This window comes from Pollicipes pollicipes, unplaced genomic scaffold (assembly GCF_011947565.3).
Source record: "Pollicipes pollicipes isolate AB1234 unplaced genomic scaffold, Ppol_2.1 Scaffold_3087;HRSCAF=3621_pilon_pilon_pilon, whole genome shotgun sequence".
Classification (NCBI taxonomy): Eukaryota; Metazoa; Arthropoda; class Thecostraca; order Pollicipedomorpha; family Pollicipedidae; genus Pollicipes; species Pollicipes pollicipes.
The window spans coordinates 5,044,114-5,065,746 of NW_023596225.1; the positions used below are offsets into that span (position 1 = coordinate 5,044,114).

At 57.6% G+C, this 21,633-nt stretch overlaps 2 protein-coding genes across 2 annotated transcripts; both read left to right on the forward strand.

The window, feature by feature from the left end:
• Positions 1-327: 327 nt before the first annotated feature.
• Positions 328-11,641, forward strand: LOC119114963 (thyroglobulin). The gene is made up of 10 exons (XM_037239017.1): positions 328-447; positions 3,639-3,926; positions 6,376-6,611; positions 7,154-7,370; positions 7,651-7,856; positions 8,701-8,838; positions 9,324-9,840; positions 10,200-10,634; positions 10,892-11,236; positions 11,586-11,641. Exons 2-10 carry the CDS (start codon positions 3,647-3,649, stop codon positions 11,639-11,641), a joined length of 2,430 nt encoding a protein of 809 aa, XP_037094912.1. The 5' UTR covers positions 328-447; positions 3,639-3,646.
• On the forward strand, positions 11,459-16,549 carry LOC119089508 (thyroglobulin). Its single transcript, XM_037212237.1, has 7 exons — positions 11,459-11,733; positions 11,985-12,072; positions 12,471-12,625; positions 13,690-13,854; positions 14,309-14,512; positions 14,809-15,046; positions 15,821-16,549. The coding sequence occupies exons 1-7, from the start codon at positions 11,641-11,643 to the stop codon at positions 16,048-16,050; spliced, it is 1,173 nt and encodes a 390-aa protein (XP_037068132.1). The 5' UTR covers positions 11,459-11,640; the 3' UTR covers positions 16,051-16,549.
• Positions 16,550-21,633: the final 5,084 nt, after the last annotated feature.

Genomic DNA, 21,633 nt, shown 5'->3' on the forward strand with positions numbered 1-21,633 from the left:
TAAGAAACCTGTCGCAAAGTACTGCGCTAAATTACTAGGTACTTCACTGCGTGGTGGAACGGCAAATAACGACGCACTTTGCGTGTAACAATGCTCTAGCCTATATGCCGTGACGTTTTTGTGGGCAGATCCTGTTAAGATCCTTGAATCCTTGGTATGATTCAATTTTCCATCGGCTCACATTCTTCGAACTGGCCAATAGCTGCGGTTCCGAAGACTCTCCTCCAACGTGGAAAATCCTCCGAGCGGCGGTGCCTGGACGCTGTTTAGATTACGCGAACGTTTATTTATTCTGGCGCTGGGAGGCTTCATTCGATGGGAGTCTGAGAGACACTCCTACAGGAGCCCTCCGTCCTGCTGGGTGTGAGCTCAAACATCGCCAGCTTTTCGGGCACCTTCTCCACCAGCAAGACGCAGACTCGTTCTTCCATCGTTACGAGATCTCAGGTAGGCGACAAGATCCAACCTCGCACACAGCACCATCCAGACTTGGCTTGTGAATACCTTGTGACATTGGATGTGGGCGACCGTCAGCCATTCTTGGTGCCCTCCCCCCCCCCCCCCCCTGGCGGGGACAGTCGTGCGTGTGCGAATGGTACGGCTCCCATTGTCATTAGCATTGGTGAGACATTCCGTGTCATGAAGTCCAACGAGAAGCTTCGCCTTCTGTTGAAATTTCATGGTAGCACCCAGGCCTTAGGCACCTTCCCACCAGTCAAAAACAGGAACCCTGTTTTTTTAGGATAAACTGTGGTTCTTTTTGAATTAATTAATAATCTAGGATGATTGAAGTAATAAGCTGCCCGCCTGGGCGCCAGTCTTTAACTTATAGCTTATCAAATGAGTCGTTCGTCCATGACACTTGATTAATGATAAGCCTGTGACAGAGCGTTTTGTATTGTTGTATGGGTTTGACAGCCTCAGCAGCTTGCCCGTCGTCTTTGCAGTCCTTGTGCACGGCGACACGGACATGTCCATGCAGAGAAACGGTTGAAGTACTTTGAAGACTGAACACACAGGTTGAAACCTGTCATCCGCAAAGGGCTGCTGCCCTTTGCGGATGATTGCGGAAGGGAGTCTGGGAAAACCGGGAAAATCAAGTCGATGAGGCATCGTTGCAAATGCGCACTTTTTTATAAAGTTAAACAAAGACGCCACGACTATTCTGCAAGGCTCATTTTTTTGTGTGGCAGGTTTGCACCCAGACGGTGCCAAAGGCACGATTGTACGCAGAAAGACAGTGCAGCATACGTTTAAACCGAGTTTCATGCTTAAAGTGATAGTGCTCCAACGGTGAGCTTTTAGAGAGGAGCGAAAAGTAAACGGTAAAACCGGCTTAAAATTATCACACTTCATGGCTTAATGATCTAAGTTTGTTTCCAGAAAATGCTTATTTTTTGTCAGACCAGTGCAAGGGTCACACCTCCCCTTTTCGTTCCCTGGGCATCATGAACATACGATTAGAATATGAATGATATCGACGTCGAGGTGTTAATCTCACCCGTCCAATTTCAACAGTCCGGCGGCGTCCCATGGCTACTGGTATGCATGCCGGAGGTGTATCCGTTAAAGGTGAAGCCTTAAAACCATAACTGAAGGCAAAGGCCATGTTTCCTTCGAAAGAAAATAACCTATTTTTGTATTTGGGCATGCGTTTTTCTTGATGATTTTGATCAAAGACTGAGTGGACTGAAAAAACGTCAAAGTCCAAAGGCCCTTCAAAGCAATTGAACGCTCTCGTCAAAATATCTGTGTGTTCCCGAGGTCGTTCGATAACGTTGTCAGGTCTATCAACAATAGATGCCGTTTGAACATCTCAGCAACTGTCATGTTCCTCTACACAGCTTGCATGTAAGCTCTGAAGTTTACTTTCATTATCCGTCCAGAAGCCTGTCAGCAGTTTAACATATACGGGCTGATTATATTCCTGTTAATATGGCAGATGAACTGGTCGCCAAGTCGCAGACCGCATCTAGAGATGGAGCTACCTCATTTTGGGACTTCCGCCAGGGAGGAGAAAAAGTAGAGGAGAGGCTGGATGCGTCCCCAACTCTTCTAGAATACATTATTTCGCACAAAAGCAAACCAAATCCTAGTAAAGCGAACAGAACAGTGCCTTGGGTGGTTCGCTAACAGCGCCCGCCTCTCCAAGAAGAATGGCGCGCTGTAAACTGTGTTTGTTCGCCTCGACTCAGCAACAATTTGATAGCTTCCACAGTCCATTCCAAAGCTACGAAAGGATTAGATCGGAAACTGCAGTCCACGTCAAGACTCTCCTCAAGCACAGCGCAGAGCGCTGGCAGTGTTGCCTGGCGGCAACCAGTCTTAATCACAGTGTGAGCACAACTTATGACAGCTGCGAAATCACACATTTGCACCAGAACTACCTCGGGGCAAGGCGCCCCGAGCTGTGAATTGCACCAGCATGCATCATTTCGGTTTTTGAGCAAACGTGATCAGAGCAGCACGAGCCACGGGCAGGCCACGGAACCCAGTTTTGTCAGTATCAATCACGGTTGCTGCCCTGCACTGTCCGACATTATTTGCCGACACATCCATCACCAATCAAGCGAAGACCGTGACGGTGCGTGATGGTTAACGCAGGAATTAGATGGATTTACCGCCGCGCAAGTCTACATCCTCTTGCCTTCTGGTACCCGCGAAGTTTCATCCATGTCTGTGTTGCGTTTGGGTTTACTGCTGTGCGCTGTCGCGCATGCCCGCCTGCTCTGTTGTCTTGTATTTGGGCGTATTGTTGCGCGGTGACGCTCATGCGTGCTTGCTGAGTCGTGCGTGCGGACCTTAACTATTCTTCTGTCATGAAACTCTTAAGAGCAAAATGTGATAAAAATCAGCACAATGCCGAATGGGTTTTTCGGTTCGTTATGTAACAGTTTCCACCATTCCAAGGATGCTACACACACGATGTATGACCACGTGGCGAATGTCATTTGCAGTAATTTTCATGCATCATTTATGTACTGCCATTGATAAGTTCAACAAAATGCAAATGTGGTAAAAGAAACTTCAAACATGTAAATTCGTGCGCCGAAATTGGACGACGTTTTGGTCGGTTTTCACCTTTTTCATTTTTCACTGTTTGCCCCCCCCCCCAACTAATTTTGCCAAATTTAGACCCTGATTGAAACTGCTCTTACCAAAAAATTATAAGTGATCTTAACATCAGAAGTTACCTTGCGATTTGGCCTATATTTGCCGTCATCCGTGATCTCAAGGTAACCACATTATGTATGTTTAGGTCGTCCGCGAAATTCAACGCTATCACTTTCATACGGATTCACGAAGTGGTCAGTGGTTCAAGAGAGAGACAAAGGAAAAAATGGCTGGTAAAATCTCATGAGTAGATTAATGCGTGGTCCCAGCTGAAAGTTCACGTCTTAAGAAGATTAAGTAAAAGATTAAGTCCCAAGTTAAGTCTTGGCCTGTATTCATCATTTATTTCCATAAACAAGAGCGCAGCGGTGTCTGGTCTGCAGCCACTCCGCAGCACCCCACCAGCATACACAAGCGATAACCGCCCATCCAACCCAGAGCGCCCCATCCCTCTCTCACCACGTGGCCCGACCACACCCAACTGGCAGCTCCAGCCCCGCCACCAACTCTGCCACCCGTTCCAGACCACGCCATGGCGAGCGGATGGGCGGCGCTGGCCGTGCTCGCCGTGCTCGGCGTGCCCACCGTGCTGAGCTCCGGCTACGGCTCCAACACGCCGTGCTTCGACGCGAAGCGGCAGCAGCAGGGCCTCTCGCCGGAGCCGGGCCAGCCGCAGCACGAGTGCGACCGGAGCGGGGCGTTCGCGCCGCAGCAGTGTCGCGGCTCGCAGTGCTTCTGCGTAGACCGTAACGGCCGGCAGCTGGAGGAGTACGCCGCCGTCGGCCGCCACCAGGCACACCAGATCTCCTGCGGTGCGTGTCCCGGTCGCCGGTCACCAGTCACGCGGTCACATGGTCACATGGTCATCCGGTCACTCGGTCACCGGTCACACGCCACGGACCACACGGTCACAGAGTCATACGGTCACCCGGTCAACTGGCTATCGGTCAACGGTCACCGATCACCCGGCCGCATGGCCACCAGTCAACAGTCACCAGTCACCAGTCGCCAGTCGCCAGTCACCAGTCATCCGGTCACCAGTCACCCGGTCACAAGATCACGTGGTCACCGGTTACACGATCATCGGTTACAAGGCCACGGGTCACTTGGTTACTGGCCACATGGTCACACGGTCACTAATCATACGGTCATCGGTTACCGGTCACCCGGTCACTGGTCACACGGGTCACCGGTTACCAGAAACATGGTTTGCTGGTCATACCAGTCACTGATAACAATGTGTGTGCATAGCGGTTTGGGACCGCATTTCACCGGAGGGTCCCAGCGCCTGCCTTTCGTTTTCCTGGAGCACGTCCCCTCAGACATAATATGACGAATGCATAATATTCAACCAGACATGACACGACAAACGCATTTTACGACATCTGAAAGCTTATGTCCAGTCTAACAACGAATCTATATTTGCGTCTTGATTCAATGCAACCTAAGAGGCACACCGGCACTAAAACGCATGTTTTATTTTGATGTTAACTTCCTATGAAGAAGATTTCTTCTGTTGAAAAAGAGAAAAACGAAAATAAAAAAATAGGTCAGATGTTTTATTTGGAGCTCACTGTAAATGGCACTGGTGCAATCCAAGTAAAAATGACGTCTGATATCTGCCATGGATATGCATAATATGAACTCAGTGATCTTTCCCCGTACCAGTTAATTCTTAAATCAAATACCATATGAAACAAAGTGAAGCACACGAATCAACAAACAAACAAATTGAGCTCTTTGCCAAAGGTACATGTCAAGGCGGCCATGAGACTGCATCTCCCTCCAAAACAGTTTAGTTTTTTAGGGAGATGCAGTTTAGTTAACGGAAGCAGTCCATGGCCAATAAATGCTATGCATATTACACAACTCAAACATCCTGACGCAGAAACAAGAACTTGTCTAGCCAATCACTGCCTTCTCTCAACGCAGCGGAGAACAGCAGGGCAAACAGTGACGCCATCCCAGCCGCACCACTTCTTGTCTTCCCTACGCGTCAATCGCCAACAATTCCGAGAACGGGAGTCAGAAATACGGGAACTGTAACGAGTTGCTCCCTAGTGCGCTCATTGGCAGCTGCCAGTTTCGCGGCGCTTTGCTCTCGTCACTTCGGTCAGTAAGTGAAGTTGCAGTGTAAATAATCTCAACAACTGCTTACGCCACCATGCAACTTGATCTGAAACAATTCATCGACGTTTTTTGGCTGGAGCTGGCGCTGTGTTTGTCAGCGTGTTCATGTGTCTCGTCAGTATGGGAGCCTCTGTAATCAATGACGTGTAGTGGCGTCTGTTAAAGCGATCGCCAGTTGCTGAAGCACCGCTGGGTCAGATCTTCAGCCGTGTTTATTTCTACTCTGAACGTGTTTACGTTCGGAATGGCACCATTGTGGCGCAGGCTGGGGATACCGGGCCTGGTGAGGCAAGGAGACACGCAGAGACACGGACTGGCCAGATCCTTGAGTTCGCCTGACAGTGTTAAGTGCGGGGAGGAGTCCCTGGATGGTGTATGACACTTCTCTGATCAGCCCGTGTCTCTGAAAGCTTCCCTGTCCTGCCAAGCCCGCCATCCAAAGCCTCTGCATTCATGCCTCTCTCCGTCTGATGGACTCCTCTCATTGTCTCCGCGCAACCGCACCGCCTGATGACCCCACCCCTCCCCAGCCTACCTTCTCATAAGTTTACCGTGGTGCCAACACTCCCGCTGCCGGGGCCGTGCCTCCGCGTATCCGCCTCATCTTACTCCTGGTGTTTTTCCTGCGGTGTCAACACTCCCGCTGCCGGGGCCGTGCCTCCGCGTATCCGTCCCATCTTACTCCTGGTGTCTTTCCCGTGGTGCCAACACTCCCGCTGCTCGGGCCGTGTCTCCGTGTATCCGCCCCATCTTACTCCTGGTGTCTTTCCCGTGGTGCCAACACTCCCGCTGCCCGGGCCGTGTCTCCGCGTATCCGCCCCATCTTACTCCAGGTGTCTCTGCGTGTCCGCGCCATCTGACTCCTCCTCCCTGTGCCTCCGCGTCTCCGCCCCACCTAACTCCTCCCCGTATCTCCCGTGTCCGTCCCGTCTTACCCCTCCTCCCATGTCTCCGCATGGCCGCGCCGTCTTACTTCTCCTCCCGTATCCCCGCGTGTTCGCCCTGACTAACTCCTCCCCGCGTCTCCCGCGTCTGACACCTCCTACCCGCGTCCCTGCGCGTCCTCGCCTTCTGACTCCCCCTCCCCATGTCCCCACGTGTCCGCGTCGCCTGACGTCCGCGTCTCGGCAGCCTGCGCGCGCCAGCGGTCGGAGCGGGCCGGCCGGCTGGGCGGCGAGGCCGTCACTTGCGACGCGCAGGGCAACTTCAGCCCGCGCCAGTGCGTCGGCTCGTCGTGCTACTGCGTCAACGTGCGCACGGGTTCTCGGCTGGCGCGCAGCCGGGATGTGCACGTGAGCCAGGCGGCCTCGCTCGACTGCAACACCGCGACCGGCGGCGAGCCGTACCGGGCCACCGACGACCGGCAGGTACGGCCCGGAAGGGTAGCCTCACTGGCTGAGGAGCCCGCCGACCCCTGCTCACCGCTGATGACTGTCTGCGCGTTAATTACATTATTAAATGCAATTAACGTATTTAAAGTTTAATTACATTATTAAATTAAAACACCGAGCATTCGACCACTTCTACTTGCCGCTGGCCGTTCGCTTAAGCTGCGCTTGTCATCTCTGATAGTAAAACCGAACCATCGCTGACCTGGCATGACCACCGCCAGTCAACGCGGACAGGGCATCTGACCGTTACTGACCACCACTGACCGTTCGTCCAGCCATCGCCGACCGGACACATGTGCTCTGCTGACTGTTCGGTGGCCGGCCTCGGAACGCAGCTGCTTGTTTTCTGTCATTAGTTAACCAGCGGTAAACTACACCCTGCCACTACAACTGCTTAAACTTGCCTCAGCTCTGCTACTGTTTGGCCTCCACTACCACCGACCGTTTCCCCAACCGTTGCCGATCGCTCATCCGACCACCACCGTCTGACCCGTTTTGACCGCTGCTGACCCGGCCAGCAGGCGGCGCTGGGCGGCGACACGCCCTGCTGGGACGAGCTGCAGCGCCACGAGGCGTCCAGCTCGGGTCTGCTCGGCGCCGAGCCGCCCGCCTGCGACCGCATGGGGCGCTTCCACCCGAAGCAGTGCCGCGGCTCCGAGTGTTACTGCGTCACGCCGGCAGGCCGCCGGCTCCAGGCGTACCGGGCGGCGCCGCGCGCCAGGCAGATCTTCTGCGGTGAGGCTGCGCTCGGGCCGGCAGCCAGCTGTGGAGGGCGTGCTGGCGGGGCCGGCCGAGACGGGGCGGGAGGAAGCGGGTAGGATGCCGCCGGTCGGCGCTGATGAGAGCGCGGCGTGACTGGAGTCAGCGCCTTGCCCGCCGTGCGTTTGATCTCGCTGTGGATTGCAATAACTGAGACGTCACGATAGTTTTATCCAATCGGCGACGCCGCGCCGCTAGAGCGGCCCGTTTGGGGCGGGTGGCCAGACGCCTCAGCGGTGGGCGTTGTGTGTGGCAGGCTGCGCCCGGCGACTGCACGAGATCACCGAGGGCGGGCTCGTCGGCGTCACCCTCAACTGCGACCAGCACGGCGACTACGAGCTGAAGCAGTGCACGGGCTCCGTGTGCCACTGCGCCGACCCCGTCACCGGCGAGAAACGCCACGGCAGCCGCCAGGTGGCCATCCACCAGCTGGATACGCTCAGTTGCGACCGCAGCCAACAGGTGCGCCCGGTCGCCTGCCCCCGCGCGGGGTTGGCGGGTGAGCGCGGGCGAGCGTGGCCGTCTGGGATGGGTCGGAGCGTTGCTATGGTGCTGGACTGCGTTGGCTGTGCTGACGACCCCACCTGCTTCGCCGAGCGCTTCTCGAAGCCTAACGGCAACCGCAGCCGTCTTCTCATTTCGATGACACCGAAATAGTATGAAGGGAGTTGCTGTTACTTGTTGGGAAGGGTTTCCAGATTGAATGCTTTACGATGCTCTTAGTGGCCAGTTCATAACCACGAACTGCCTTCGAACTGGTACTGTGAGGGGGAAACAAACCATCGCCTGTATTTTGCGCATGCTATCAGCGGCGACAGGCAGCAGTACGCGTGGAAACCTCACCGAGGCGAGGGTCAAATATCACCAAAATCATTTGCCATTGTAAATACAAAATCGACTTTTCGTATAATTGGAAATGTCAGAATTTTCATGCTCACTTTTCTCACGCCTTCAAAAGCACCTATTTCTGATATGTTGAGTGTAGGGCAGCGGTGACAGCCGAACCTCTGAGGTAACGGGACATGGGGAAACTTGTTCCTTTCCATGCTCCGTCATAGAGAAAACGTTGAATTGTGCAAAGCATTGCGAGGCAGCCGCCTGATCCGCCGCCCGTGTAAGACGGATTCGTGCACTAGTGACTGACACGACTCTGACTGGCACCGGTGATCCGCCGCCCGTGTAAGACGGATTCGTGCACTAGTGACTGACACGACTCTGACTGGCACCGGTGATTCGCCGCCCGTGTAAGACTGGTGTGTGCACTGGTGACTGTGACGCGCCGCTGACCGGCGCCGGTGATCCGCAGACCGACCGGCCGCTGCTGGGCGGCCAGACGCCCTGCTGGGACGCGCTGAAGCGGCACATGGTGCGGCAGACGCCGCTGCTCGGCGCTCACAAGCCGCAGTGCGACAGGGCCGGCAAATACCACCCCAAACAGTGCAAGGTAACGGCGCCAGGACAGGCGGTGGTCCGGCGTCTGTACAACGGACAGTCGCCCTTGAAGCGGAATACACTGCGCCGTATTGTGTTGCTTGGAAACCGCCGCAACCAAACTCATCGCATCGCATGCTGTGCCATATTGCTTTCACTGGTTTGTCACTTGCAATACAAGTGCCCCCCGTGCACCACGCCTTCACAATGCGACAACACAACTTAAAGCCACAGATGTTCAACGCAATGTCACAGGCTGCGTAAGAAATAGACCAACGTAGCATTGCAAAGTGATGAATTCATCTTTTCAAACAAAATCAGCAGCTCCGCCCGAGACCTGACCAGACGTGCCGAGAGATGCGCTCGCTCCGTCGCCGCCTGCCGGCGTCCTGGCGCCACATCCTCTTGCTCTTGACCATCACCGTTGCGACCGCCGCGCCTCTGCCGGCCCCCTTCCCCTGCCTCGCCCCTCACGGCCCGCACTGCCGTCTCCGGCAGGGGTCCGAGTGCACGTGCGTGGACCCGTACGGCGTCTCGCTCGGCAGCTATCGGCAGCCGCGCGGCCGCAGCGTCGACATGGGCTGCCTGTGCGCGCGCCGCGAGTGGGAGCTGCACCGCGACGGCCTGCTGGGGCTCAGCGTCAACTGCGACGAGCGCGGCAACTTCGCGGCGCACCAGTGCGTGGGCTCCGTGTGCCACTGCGTGCTGCCGGTGACCGGCGAGCAGATCCCCGCCTCGGAGACGCACATCGGCCAGCTGGCCGGGCTCGACTGCGCCGCGCACCGCCGCCGCCTGCTGGGCGGTGAGCGGCCCTGCGACGACCGCCGCCGGCAGATGCGCGGCCGGCTCGGCGGCCGGCCTCAGCCGCCCGGCTACCAGGAGCCCGAGTGCGACCGCGACGGGAAGTTCGCCGCGCTCCAGTGCACCGGCTCGCTCTGCTACTGCGTCAGCCCGAACGGCGAGCGCCTGGAGGGCTACGACCAGCCAATTCAGAACCGCCAGCAGATGTCCTGCCGTGAGTGAGGGTCCGCCGCCGCACCGGGCGCGGCTTAAAGACGTGCTCAAAATCCGGGCCGATGCAAGATTGTTGACGCCTGGTCGCTGAGCACGCGCAATGAGATGAGACTTCCGCATTCTTGCCGATCTCACAATCAAACTGATGGCTTTGATCGTTAACAGAACTGATAGTCGATAGTTAGTTCTGAGCTAGTAGGGTGGTCAGGTGTCGGGGTCACCGGGGTAGCACCGATGGCTGGCTCCAGGGATCCCATCACTCAAGCAGCTCGGTCGTGGGCCTCATCCCCTCGTACGCGAATCCCGTGCATCTCCATCGCTCGCAGCCGGGCGCGGCTGACGGTCGCGCCGTGCCGCCAGGGTGCGCCCGCCGCGCGTGGGAGCTGTCCCAGGACGGCCTGGGCCGCCATGTCACCTGCGACCGCTTCGGGGGCTTCCACACAAGCCAGTGCGAGGGCAGCACCTGCTACTGCGTCGACCCGGCCACTGGCGCACCGAGCGGCGGCGCGACGGTGCACGTGGGCGAGCTAGCCAGCCTGGCGTGCGGCGGCGGCCCTGCTGGCCAGCCGCTGCTCGGCGGCCAGCAGCCCTGCTGGGACGCGCGCCGGCGCGCCGAGCGCCGCCTCCGGGAAGCCCAGCATCCCATCGCTGGTCTGGAGATGCCCGAATGCGACAGGTCGGGTCGCCACCAGCCCAAGCAGTGCTCCGGCTCGCAGTGCTACTGCGTGGACCCCGCAGGCCGCAGGCTCGAGGCCTACTCGGTCGACAGGTGGCGCGCCGATGCCATGACATGCGGTGAGTTCTTCACGCCGCCGGCCTGAACCCGCCACAGCAGAGTCGGGCGCATACGCCCCACGCTCGATGGGCGGCTCGTCTGGCGCGCCTGTCACCCGCACGCGGTGATTATGTCCGTTCACACCGCGCTCCGCGCTTCCCCTCGTAGTCACTCGTAGTTTTGGGTCCAGCGCAGCCGAATCATGACGTCATAACGCAGCTCTCGACCTGACGTGATCACACGAACGTCTCCAGCTAACGGCGAGCTCTGCCGACAGTATGCGCCCGGCGGCGGCACGAGGTCAGCTCGCTGAGTCTGATCGGCATCTCGGCCAGCTGCGACGAGCTCGGCAACTTCGAGCGTCGCCAGTGTCTCGGCTCGCAGTGCTACTGCGTCAATCCGCAGACCGGCGCCCCGGTGGACGCGTCCACCGTCCACATCTCGCAGTCGGACAGCCTCAACTGCCTGGAGCGGACAGGACTCGTCGTCAGCGCCGGCGGCTCTGGCTCGGGACTGCTCGGCTCTAGTGGCGGCTCTGGCTCCGGTCACTCCGGCCGTCCCGGCCAGTCGGGTGGCTCTGGCTCTGGCCAATCTGGCCGCCCAGGCCAGTCGGGCGGCTCCGGCTCTGGTCACTCCGGCCGTCCCGGTCAGTCGGGCGGCTCCGGCTCTGGTCACTCCGGCCGTCCGGGCCAGTCGGGCGGCTCCGGCTCTGGTCACTCCGGCCGTCCGGGCCAGTCGGGCGGCTCTGGCTCTGGTCACTCCGGCCGTCCGGGCCAGTCGGGCGGCTCTGGCTCTGGTCACTCCGGCCGTCCGGGCCAGTCGGGCGGCTCTGGCTCTGGTCACTCCGGCCGTCCGGGCCAGTCGGGCGGCTCTGGCTCTGGTCACTCCGGCCGTCCGGGCCAGTCGGGCGGCTCCGGCTCTGGCCACTCCGGTCGTCCGGGCTTCGGTTTGCTCGGGGCTTCCTCCGGAAGCGGCCCGGTGCTTCTGGGTGGCAACACGCCCTGCTGGAACGAGCGCACGCGCCTGATGCAGCACATGGACACGGGCGGCGCCCAGCTGTCTGGTTTAAGCCTGCCCGACTGCGACCGTTCCGGCAGATACCGGCCCAAACAGTGCAAGGTACGCAGTGACGTGAGAAGGGGAAGGGGAGGGGTGGTCACGCGGGGAGAGTACGTACGGCGTGAGATACATCATGTTGTGAAAGGTTCGAGGTGTGACGGGTCGCGCACCTCCAGCTGCGGGCAGCACGAGATGCAAAGCAGGAAGGCTTTGAGGCTTGAAAACGTCAAGCAGAAGCGCCTTTAACTTTCAGTAATTTACGCGCAAACACTGACAGTGTCACTCCATGTGCTTGTGACGCTGCCCACCAGGGGTCGAAGTGCAACTGCGTGGATCCGGAGGGCAACACCGTCGAGGGATACGAGAGGAATCTGTGGGACGCCCAGGACATGCACTGTGGTGAGTGGACTCGGCGGCCAGAGCCGAGCACATCGGCAAGGTTAGCACTGTGGCTAACGAGACGAACTAGTAGGTCGAACCAGGTCTCAGGGAAAGCGAGCATATTGTATTCTATCATATCATGAAATGCAAGCCGTTGCGGTCAGTACAACGTGACCAGCTTATCGCGGGCAAGGCAGCATATCAAACTCTTCTTGGCACCGAAACATTTTAGCCAGTTTTTTTCTTGAGATCCATTGAGAAGGCAGCTATCGCAATAATCACGTCGTTTCCGAGAGTTGCAGAAAAGATTATGCGCAACGGGCTCGAATTGCAACACGGACCTTCCTACCATTTGCCTTCACGGCACAAACCACCGTGCAGCGTCACGCAGGGAGCTCAGGGATGCTGCTTGACAGGTTGTGTCCGCCTGAAGTACGAGGTGAACCTCAGCGGCCAGGCTGGCACCCGAGTCACCTGCAACGAGCTGGGAAACTTCCACAGTCACCAGTGCACCGGCTCCGTCTGCTACTGCGTGGACCACCTGACCGGCGAGAGGAAGCCAGGCGCCGAGGTAGGCACTGTAGACCAGAGACGGACTGAGGCCAGTGCTGTGGACCAAAGACGGACTGAGGCCAGTGCTGTGGACCAGAGACGGACTGAGGCCAGTGCTGTGGACCAGAGACGGACTGGGGCCAGTGCTGTGGACCAGAGACGGACTGAGGCCAGTGCTGTGGACCAGAGACGGACTGAGGCCAGTGCTGTAGACCAGAGACGGGCTGAGGCCAGTGCTGCGGACCTGAGACGGACTGAGGCCAGTGCTGTGGACCAGAGACGGACTGAGGCCAGTGCTGTGGACCAGAGACGGACTGAGGCGAGTGCTGTGGACCGGAGACGGACTGAGGCCAGTGCTGTGGACCAGAGACGGACTGACGCCAGTGCTGTGGACCAGAGACGGACTGAGTCCAGTGCTGTGGACCAGAGACGGACTAAATCTAGTGTTGTGGAACAGAGACGGACTGAAACTGGTGTTGCGGACCAGAGTAGGACTGAAACCAGTGTTGCGGACCAGGACGGACTGGAACCAGTGCTGTAGACCAGAAACAGGCTGAAACCAGTACCTGCTGTGAGTCATGCAGACGGACTGATGCCAGTGATGTGGACCAGAGACGGAGTGGGGCCCGCATTGTGGGCTAAAGGCTGACTTATGTCATTGGTACTGACCGTAGCCGGCCCATTGCCAGAAGTGACAATGCAGACCATCTGGCTATCATATGTTAGCGGCCTGATGTAGTGACAAGGAGTGGCGACGTAGACCTCAGATCAGTGTTCGGCCTCCTTGCGTGTGGTAGCCTGTTGTGGCCCGGTATCCCATATCTCAAAGATACATTTAATCGGTGACGACTATAATCACAACGCCGATGCATGATATTTCTTGCCATTTGCTGACTGTTGACGCCTGTTCAACTGCTGGCGCAGTTCCTAAGAAAGACTTCCATCGCCCTCTTTTCTCTCCATGCCACGCCATCGCATGCTCGGCCGCGTCACCACGTGACAAATCACGTTCGGCGACGTGACACGTCACCCCGCGGCACGATCACCGCCGGTGTGACCAGGCCGCGTGACTGGCGCCCGCAGGACGTACACGTGTCGGAGTCGGAGCGGCTGGAGCAGCTGTGCGCCCCGCTCGGCGCTAACCACAGGTGCTGGGACGAGGCCCAGCGGCGCGAAGCCAGCGGACTGGTCGGAGCCGCCGCCCCCGCCTGTGACATCTATGGGCAGTACTCCCCTAAACAGTGTCAGGTGGGTGCGATGCCGACAGGGAGCGGCCGCCGCGGAGCCTCGGCGCCGCGGCTTTGGCGTGTGTGAGCGGCGGAAACGCTGCCGAACTCGACCCAATCGCATTGCGGCTACGGAACATTATATTGGAGTCACGCCCCGCTGAGACGGCTTGGAGGCGGACATTGGAGACGCCATCCATCAACCCCATCAACTCTGCAGGCCCGAATAACGTTCCAAACAGCTGTCTCTCTCCAGAGTTGACCGATTCACGTGACTGTATGGCGGTAGCTGGCGAGTTTGATCTAGACGCAACGCGATGGGACGAAATGGATGGAAATTAACTTCGACACATCCTTCGCCGAAGCACGCAATTCCCTGAACTCAACATCACATTTGAGCGCACTCCCCACCAGCGGTCTCAAAGCACTCACGGCACAACCGGAGCACACACCAACGTCGCGCTGTTCACCTCCAGGGCAGCCAGTGTCTCTGCGTGGATCCGAACAACAAACCGTTGGAGGGGTACACGGCGCACGTGACCAGCGCGACGCAGATGCACTGCAACTGCGCTCGCCGCGAGTGGGAGCTGCGCCGCCAGCGTCTGCTGGGACGGTCGGTGCGCTGCGACAGACTTGGAAACTACCAGCCGCAGCAGTGCACCGGATCAGACTGCTACGAGGTTCGTGCGGTAGCTGATGATGGTGCCAATGCAGAGGCGAGATTCGCCGATGGATCTATGACATGGAGGGGGCGAGGGCGGAGGATGACAGGAGGGATGATGGAGCGGAATGATGGAGGAATGGAGGAATGATGGGACGAAAATATTGAGAAGACCCTGGGATTGGACTGACGATTCAGGTCTCAGACACGCAGATGCTCGCTGTTCAGACGCCTCCACCTCGCGGACAGCCCCGGCAGCACTCAGGCGTCGGGTGGGCCTGTGGGCCGGCCTGACCTCTCGCGCCGCGCCGTCAGGTGGACACGGTGACGGGGTCGCGGCTAGCGGCCGGCCGCTCCGAGCCCCTGCTGGGCGCCGACCGGCCCTGCGACGACGCCTTCCGCCGGCTGGCCGGCACCGGCCGCCAGCCCAAGTGTGACCGGAACGGCCGGTACGCGGCACGCCAGTGCCACGGCGGGGCCTGCTTCTGCGCCGCTCCCGATGGCAGCCAGCTGGAGCAGTACCAGTCGCGCGCCGAGGACGGCGCCACCTGCCGTGAGTGCGGCGTCGGGGCAGCGGCGGCGGCGGCGGCGGTGGTGGTGGCGGCGCTGATGGTAGGGGAGGGCGGTGGGGTTGTGACGCTGTTTGCCGCAGGCGGGTTGTCTGGTCGCAGTCTTTGTTAGAGAAGCGCACATCGTGGGATGTCCGCCGCGGGTAAATAAGCGTACATTGAAGATCATGTGGTAAGCTCAGGATAGCTGGTGAGATTCAATTACCAAATTCTCTTTCATTCGGGTGTAGTACCTTGTGCATCTCATGCAATGGATGGACCAGGTGGAGATATAATTTTATCGAGAAAAAATTTGCAATGATGATACACGATTGGAAATTGACGAACTGTCAACCTTCAGAGCCTATTTTCATCTGTGGTTACCTTATTTACCCCGCGGACTAGGAAGCCCAACACACGTAATACGACCGCACGCGCGAGCATCGCTCTCATGCAGCTGGCTGCTATGAAAGTGTCTGTCCCTCAGGTTGCGTCAGCCTGTGTGCTCTTCAGCCGCGGACATTGGATATTCAGCGGTTCGTGTGATAACGCTTCAAAATGTTGACCACTGTTTAAGCAACAATGAACCACGATATTGCTTATTGTTATCTATAAGCCCGCACTCGTGAACTGTCGTGCTCGAGGTCAACCCCCAAGCATAGCTAATGTAGATGACGACAGAGGTTCATCACAACGGCGCTGTAATGGTGCTGGCACTGTTCGTCCCCGCAGCACGCCGCGACCCAAAGCCTGGCTGACCGTGCCGCCTGCTCCGACAGACTGCGCGCGGCGCGAGTTCGAGGTGCAGCGAAGCCACACGCGCGGCCTGACGGTCCGCTGCGACGCCCGCGGCGACTACGAGCTGCGCCAGTGCCTCGGCAGCCAGTGTCACTGCGTGGAGGCGGCCACCGGCCAGCGGCGGCACGACGTCGCCCCGCGCCACGTGGCGGAGCTGGCGCAGCTCGACTGCCGCGCCCCTGGCGGCGCCGGCGGCGCCGGCGGCTACTAGCGACCCGGCCGAGGCGGGCGGACGGTCGGGCGGCTGCACGAGAACCTTCAGAGACGGAGTCGGGGAGGACTCGGGAGAGGCTTCGGGAGTAGATCCAGGACGCTCTTCAGAAGCGGCTTCAGGACCCTGCAGGGAAGGCTTCGCGTGATCAGCTTCAGGGACGGCTTCAGGAGACGCGTCAGCAGCAACTTTCACGGTGGCTTCCCATGACTTGAAGAAAGGCTTCCAGAGGCTTCTGCAACGCTAGAGAAGCCTTCAGAAGCGTCAGCAGCGGCTTCTGAACAGGCTTCGGAGGCCGCTTCAGGCCACACCCCGGTATTGTAGCGCCGTGGACCATGCAGGACTTAAAAGCCGGGGTCTGATATCGTCAGTGGCTGCCACGATTCCCGCCGTAGTGTCGACAGCCTATTAACAGAGTAGTTCCCGTGACCTGCTGTGTATTGCTGAGGTTCAGGCCCAGCCCAGTGTCATGCGAAATACAAAGAGATCACAAGCCCGACCATGTGACTGGCGGGAATACGAAAAACAACAACGTTGTAAAAAGTTGCGGCAGTAAAAACGGGTGGCAAATTCACATCCCCACTCGTAGGTTTAAATAAAAGTCAGCGGACACGCCGATACATACAGCGTCCACCTCAACGTCTAAAACGGCTAAAAAGTAAAGAACCTGATGCACAACACAGCAACTAAGATCGTGTTGGACAGACGTGAGCCCGTCACAACGGCAGCTCACAATCACGCAGCCCGACTGGGCCCGGCGGGGCCCGTTGTACTGTGACGAAGCGGTGCGGCGCAGCGCGGTTCAGAACAGGGCGGCGCTGCTCAGGGGCTGCGCGGGAGGCGGCCGCCGTTCGTGTCGGCCGGTGGGGCCGCTCCTGGCGGCGCGCCGGGCGCGTCCGACGCTGGCCATGCGCTGCCCTGCAGCTGGAGCAGCAGTTGCTGATACTGCGCGCGCGCCATGTCCAGCTGCTGCGGCGGCATCAGATGGACGGGCGGCGCGACCACCGGCGGCTGCAGCAGCAGCTGGCCGCGCAGCTGCGCCAGCACTGGGTGCGGCTGCGCCCAGGGCTGCTGCAGCTGCGCCAGCAGCGCGCGCGCCGGGTCGGGCGGCGCGAAGCCCGGCGGCGGTCCAGGCAGCGGTCCAGGCGGCGGTCCGGCCGGCGGTCCAGGCGGCGGTCCGGGCAGCGGTCCAGGCGGCGGTCCGGCCGGCGGCCCTGCTGGCGGTCCGGGCGGCGGCGGCCGCGCCTGCAGCCGCTCCAGACTCTCGGCTCGGTGGGTGCCGGGTACGCGGCGCCGACCCGGCCCCGGCCCCGACCCCGGCTCGGCCGCGCGCGAGCCCAGCATCGCCAGCAGCTGCGCGGCGCCGTCCACCGGCGGTCCGGCGCTCTCCGCCACCGCTCTCGGCCGCGCCGCCTCGTCCACCACGCGTCCCGCAGGCGGCGGGCCGCCGGCGGGGCCGCCAGGGGGCGCCGCGCCGCCGGCAGCGACTCGCCGACGCGGGGTGCCCTCGGCCGCGGCGGGCGCCGCCGCCGGCCACGGCTGCCGGTGTGGAGAGTCGGTCGGTGGTTCCGAGTCGTACCGCTCGCGGCGCTGGTGTCGGGTCTCGTCTGGAACAAGAGACAAGATGACACTGCCGAACTTCGCACCCGAAATCACCAGCAGGCGCGTCGTGTTGTTGAGTTGAGCACGGTTCGGACAGAACGACACAGCAGAAGCAACGTTGACGTTTGTCTCATCGAAACCAAAGTACATGTTCAAGGTGGGCTATAGTTACATTATCGACCCGATACGCACACGACTGAGCGTCTCCTAGAAAATACTGTCAGCAGTTTGGTCCAGCGCCCTCGCCTGAGTCATGCGCCCAGCTACATCAGTTTACAACGGACATAGTGGACGGGATTTCATAACCACGCATGCCACCATGACGCCATATCTGACTGCTTTTAGTCATGCCGCGTCGGAGACGTAAACGTTAACAGTTAGATTCCCAGGTGATCAAATACCATTACCACATTGTTAAACTTTCAGCCTGTACTGCCACTTCACCGTTGACGAAATCCACAACTCCAGTTGACCAAAACTCGTGATCGTTTTACCACCGTGAAACGTTTAAGCGAGTCTCCGACAGCAACAATGCATGACAGATGCTGCATGGTTCATAAAACAACCAACGAATGATTTTTAATCAGGGGAGATGAGCATGCTTTCTTCGAAGGGTCTTAATGGAAGGTTCGGGTAACTAGTTCAAGGGCTCAGGGAATTACTTCAAATGCTCGGAGAAAAGTAAGGAAAAGAGGCAGATGGAGGTACAAATATACCGACAGCGCGCATGCTTATAGTTCCGCTTCATGGAACTGTATGACCGTGAAATGTTGGTACAACAATCTTGTATTCACCCATATTGTCAAAATCTGTGCATGTTCATACCTATAAGCCATATGGTATTCTATCAAGGTCCTAAAACGCTACGCCAGGAGAGGGAAAAAGACTATACCAAACTGGCCGGCACTTAAATTCGCAGCGAGTTCGTCACGGCTCCACGGCTCGAGCAGCCTGATACAATTTGCTACTATATATGAACAGCCCTGCATTTGCCACGCGAATGTGTTTTGCGATTGGCACTTTCTCGTGGTCATCATGACGATTCAGAGTTTGTAGCTCGCTCGCTGCTCGTTGTTCATAACTTCTGCCAATAACGTTACGCTGTGCCAGTATCTTTCATCAGGATAGCCCATGCAAAACAGAAGCACCTGAACTCTTCTCCTGCTTGCTTTGGGATACCTCCCTGGAACGCCACATGCATTCGAAATGTCCAGTTGTGACCAGTCCTGATGTTGAAACAACATGTTATGACTGACTCCACTCGAACATAGGCCATTTGTGTAATCCAACGGCGGCGCGCGCCACACTCGCCTGAAAGCCTGTGGTCCATCCTAACGTGGCCGCCTGCCTTTCCCAGAATCGCCTCGGGTTGATGCAGAGCTCAACCGGTGACGGGTCGAGCAAACAGGATGCTCGGAACAAGTCGCCAAGGCTCAGAACGCGGAGTGATTGGAATGCAGCCATGAAAAAACACGTGAGCTCGGTGTGATACCGACAAAGCTAAAATGCATCCACATACACGGTTCAGGTCCTTGCATTTCACACAGCATGCATTAAACATTAACGTACAAAACGTTGTGTACGTCATCGCCATTTGAGCTGCCGCATCTACTGTCGGATAAGAGTAAGAACTTCATGGAACCTACACCAGTCAACTGGTAGGATTCGATTTATTCAACGACTGTCATGAATCGATTATTGATCTCATCTTGTTAGCATTACTCAGCGGATATGAATCTATTGTCCCCAGGTTACCACGGCCTACAAATAAACGGGTAGCTATGTGTGGGGGGACTGCGACATCCACAATTCCAGTGAACAGTAATCGCCCCCCCCCCCCCCCCACACGCACCCACACGAAGCTTTACCGGTGGACTCTCGGCGTATGGCATCAGCCGGTGTGGATCTTGCGGTGACAGGTTCCTATGGTGACTTTTGACGCAAAACCAGGTCACCATGGTAACTTTAAGTTGAGCGTGTGTCCATGCGAGACAAAACATCTATCTCACTTCTACGGTATGTCAACAGTTCCACTCGTGTGTATAGAGTTGAATGCACGTTCCGCTGCATCAGCCTCGACAAGCCAGATGGCCTCAAATGACCAGGGGGTAATGAATGCGGGCCCTGTATCTGTCTCCGACTTAAAATCTATTGGACCATTCGTCACAAAGCATTCACCATTGCACCCGCCGCACACAAATCCTTTAATTCTTAAGAAAACAAACAACAGATGTTTAGATCAGGGATAGCTGCCACGCGAACCGATGGCTGACCAGTCCTTTGTAGGCCAACATAGTAACCCGCGACCGCCAGACATTGAAATAAAATCGGATAAATCAAACTGCGGGTCGAAATGTGAGTCTTTGTTGACTACCATATCAAAAATTTCGACACTGCAGCGGAAGTGACGCGCTGCGTGCCATGGACACCCGTTCGTTGTGGTCACCTGGGACCACCAACCTCACACCGAACGACACAACCACGCCATGCGACGAGTCGAAGTGCTAATATTTGTTTTGCCTTTGAATCTAATGAGACAATACTTTCTTCGGCTTCAGTTGTTTTCTTTTTTAGATCGGCGACGGCGGTAACGCCATCCATAGTTAGGAATGCAGTGGAAGGTCGCCCAGGCAGCCCCAAACCGCCAGGACTCTGAAGGCTGACGCTGTTAAAGTGAGGACTGGACCGTGTATATTTGTTGAAACCAAAGCAATAGTTTCTGATATTGGAGACAACAGCAATGTGATGCATACGAAGCCAGCTGGCTGCTAGAGGATTATCATGATGAACTAGGGCTACCAAATTCACGTCCAATGATAAAAAGCTATGCATTCTGAGGTCGGAGACGGCTCCAATACGTGAGTTTGCATCCCGAACAGGAAGTGCCACGCGAGCCGGTATGTGACATGTCTGACTTGCCAGCAGTTCGTCAGATGCCGCTTTGTCAACGTGAACTGCTCGCGACGCTGACCTACGCCGCACGCGCCTGAACTCCACTCCAACGGGCAGGCGACTACGCGACTGCAGGCAGGCCGCAGCGGCGATTTCCCGGCACCTCCGACCAACAGGGCACCAGTGTCTATAAACAAACCTCCGCCAGGCTCGCCGGCGGCTGCAGCGCGGCACACAGTTCTCGGAAATACGCTCCTTCATAGAAGAGCAGCAGGCGGGCCCGGACCGAGCTAACGAATCAGCGTGGCTGCTGCCGGCACGGTCCAGACCAGCCCGGGCCGATCGAAGAAGACCGCTGGAGAGCACAGCTGAGCTCCACAGCCAGGAGCACCGCTAATGCATGAGCAACCGCTTGGCTACCAATGTGAGGAATGCATGCGGTCACAACAACTAAGCCAAGAGAAGCCAAAACTGGCCCGTTTGCCTCTGGGTGATGACCAGAGGTTTGCACGAACTACTGTGTTTGCCTGTTTGGACTGGAAAAGGGCGTGTTGGCTGGGAGCTGAAAGGATTTCAGTTCACACAAATTTGGCGTGTAACAAGACACCTGCTTTGAACCATTGGAAGTGAGATGTCCGTAGCGTCGTCTTACCGACTACGCGATCTGAACAATGTTCATTACCACAGCAGGCAGCATAGCTGGTGAATGATGAGGAGAAGACCATTAGCTGTTCCAGTGAAGGTTGTCTCCAGACGACGCAAACTAACCGACGGGTTGTGATCAGATGTATTTCATTAAAATGCAGGGAACAAATTTCCAACAACCCAACCGATCCTTACGTATAACAATTGGACAAGCCTGGTCCGTTGTATGTTCACTATTCTCCCCACTGCCAAACCTGCATCCACGGATTCAAGCTTGATCACCCGCACGGGCCCAGTAAAACCGTCACTGGAACAGTCAATAGCTTAACATAACCTTTCGCGTGCCTTCAACGTCCAAGGCAGTGCACAGCCGCGCGCAGCTTTACGGCCGTTCACCAACTCACGAGCCGCACAATGTAACAGCCCGTCTCCGTCTCTGAGCGG

Bases quoted from the DNA above. Each gene is read 5' to 3' on its own strand.
- LOC119114963 (XM_037239017.1), top strand. From the start codon at position 3,647: ATGGCGAGCGGATGGGCGGCGCTGGCCGTGCTCGCCGTGCTCGGCGTG. The intron at 3,927-6,375 runs GTGCGTGTCCCG...GCGTCTCGGCAG, and splicing joins GGCACACCAGATCTCCTGCG to CCTGCGCGCGCCAGCGGTCG. The intron at 11,237-11,585 runs GCTCTGGTCACT...TTCCTCCGGAAG, and splicing joins AGGCCAGTCGGGCGGCTCCG to CGGCCCGGTGCTTCTGGGTG.
- LOC119089508 (XM_037212237.1), top strand. From the start codon at position 11,641: ATGCAGCACATGGACACGGGCGGCGCCCAGCTGTCTGGTTTAAGCCTG. The intron at 13,855-14,308 runs GTGGGTGCGATG...GTTCACCTCCAG, and splicing joins ACTCCCCTAAACAGTGTCAG to GGCAGCCAGTGTCTCTGCGT. The intron at 14,513-14,808 runs GTTCGTGCGGTA...CCGCGCCGTCAG, and splicing joins CCGGATCAGACTGCTACGAG to GTGGACACGGTGACGGGGTC.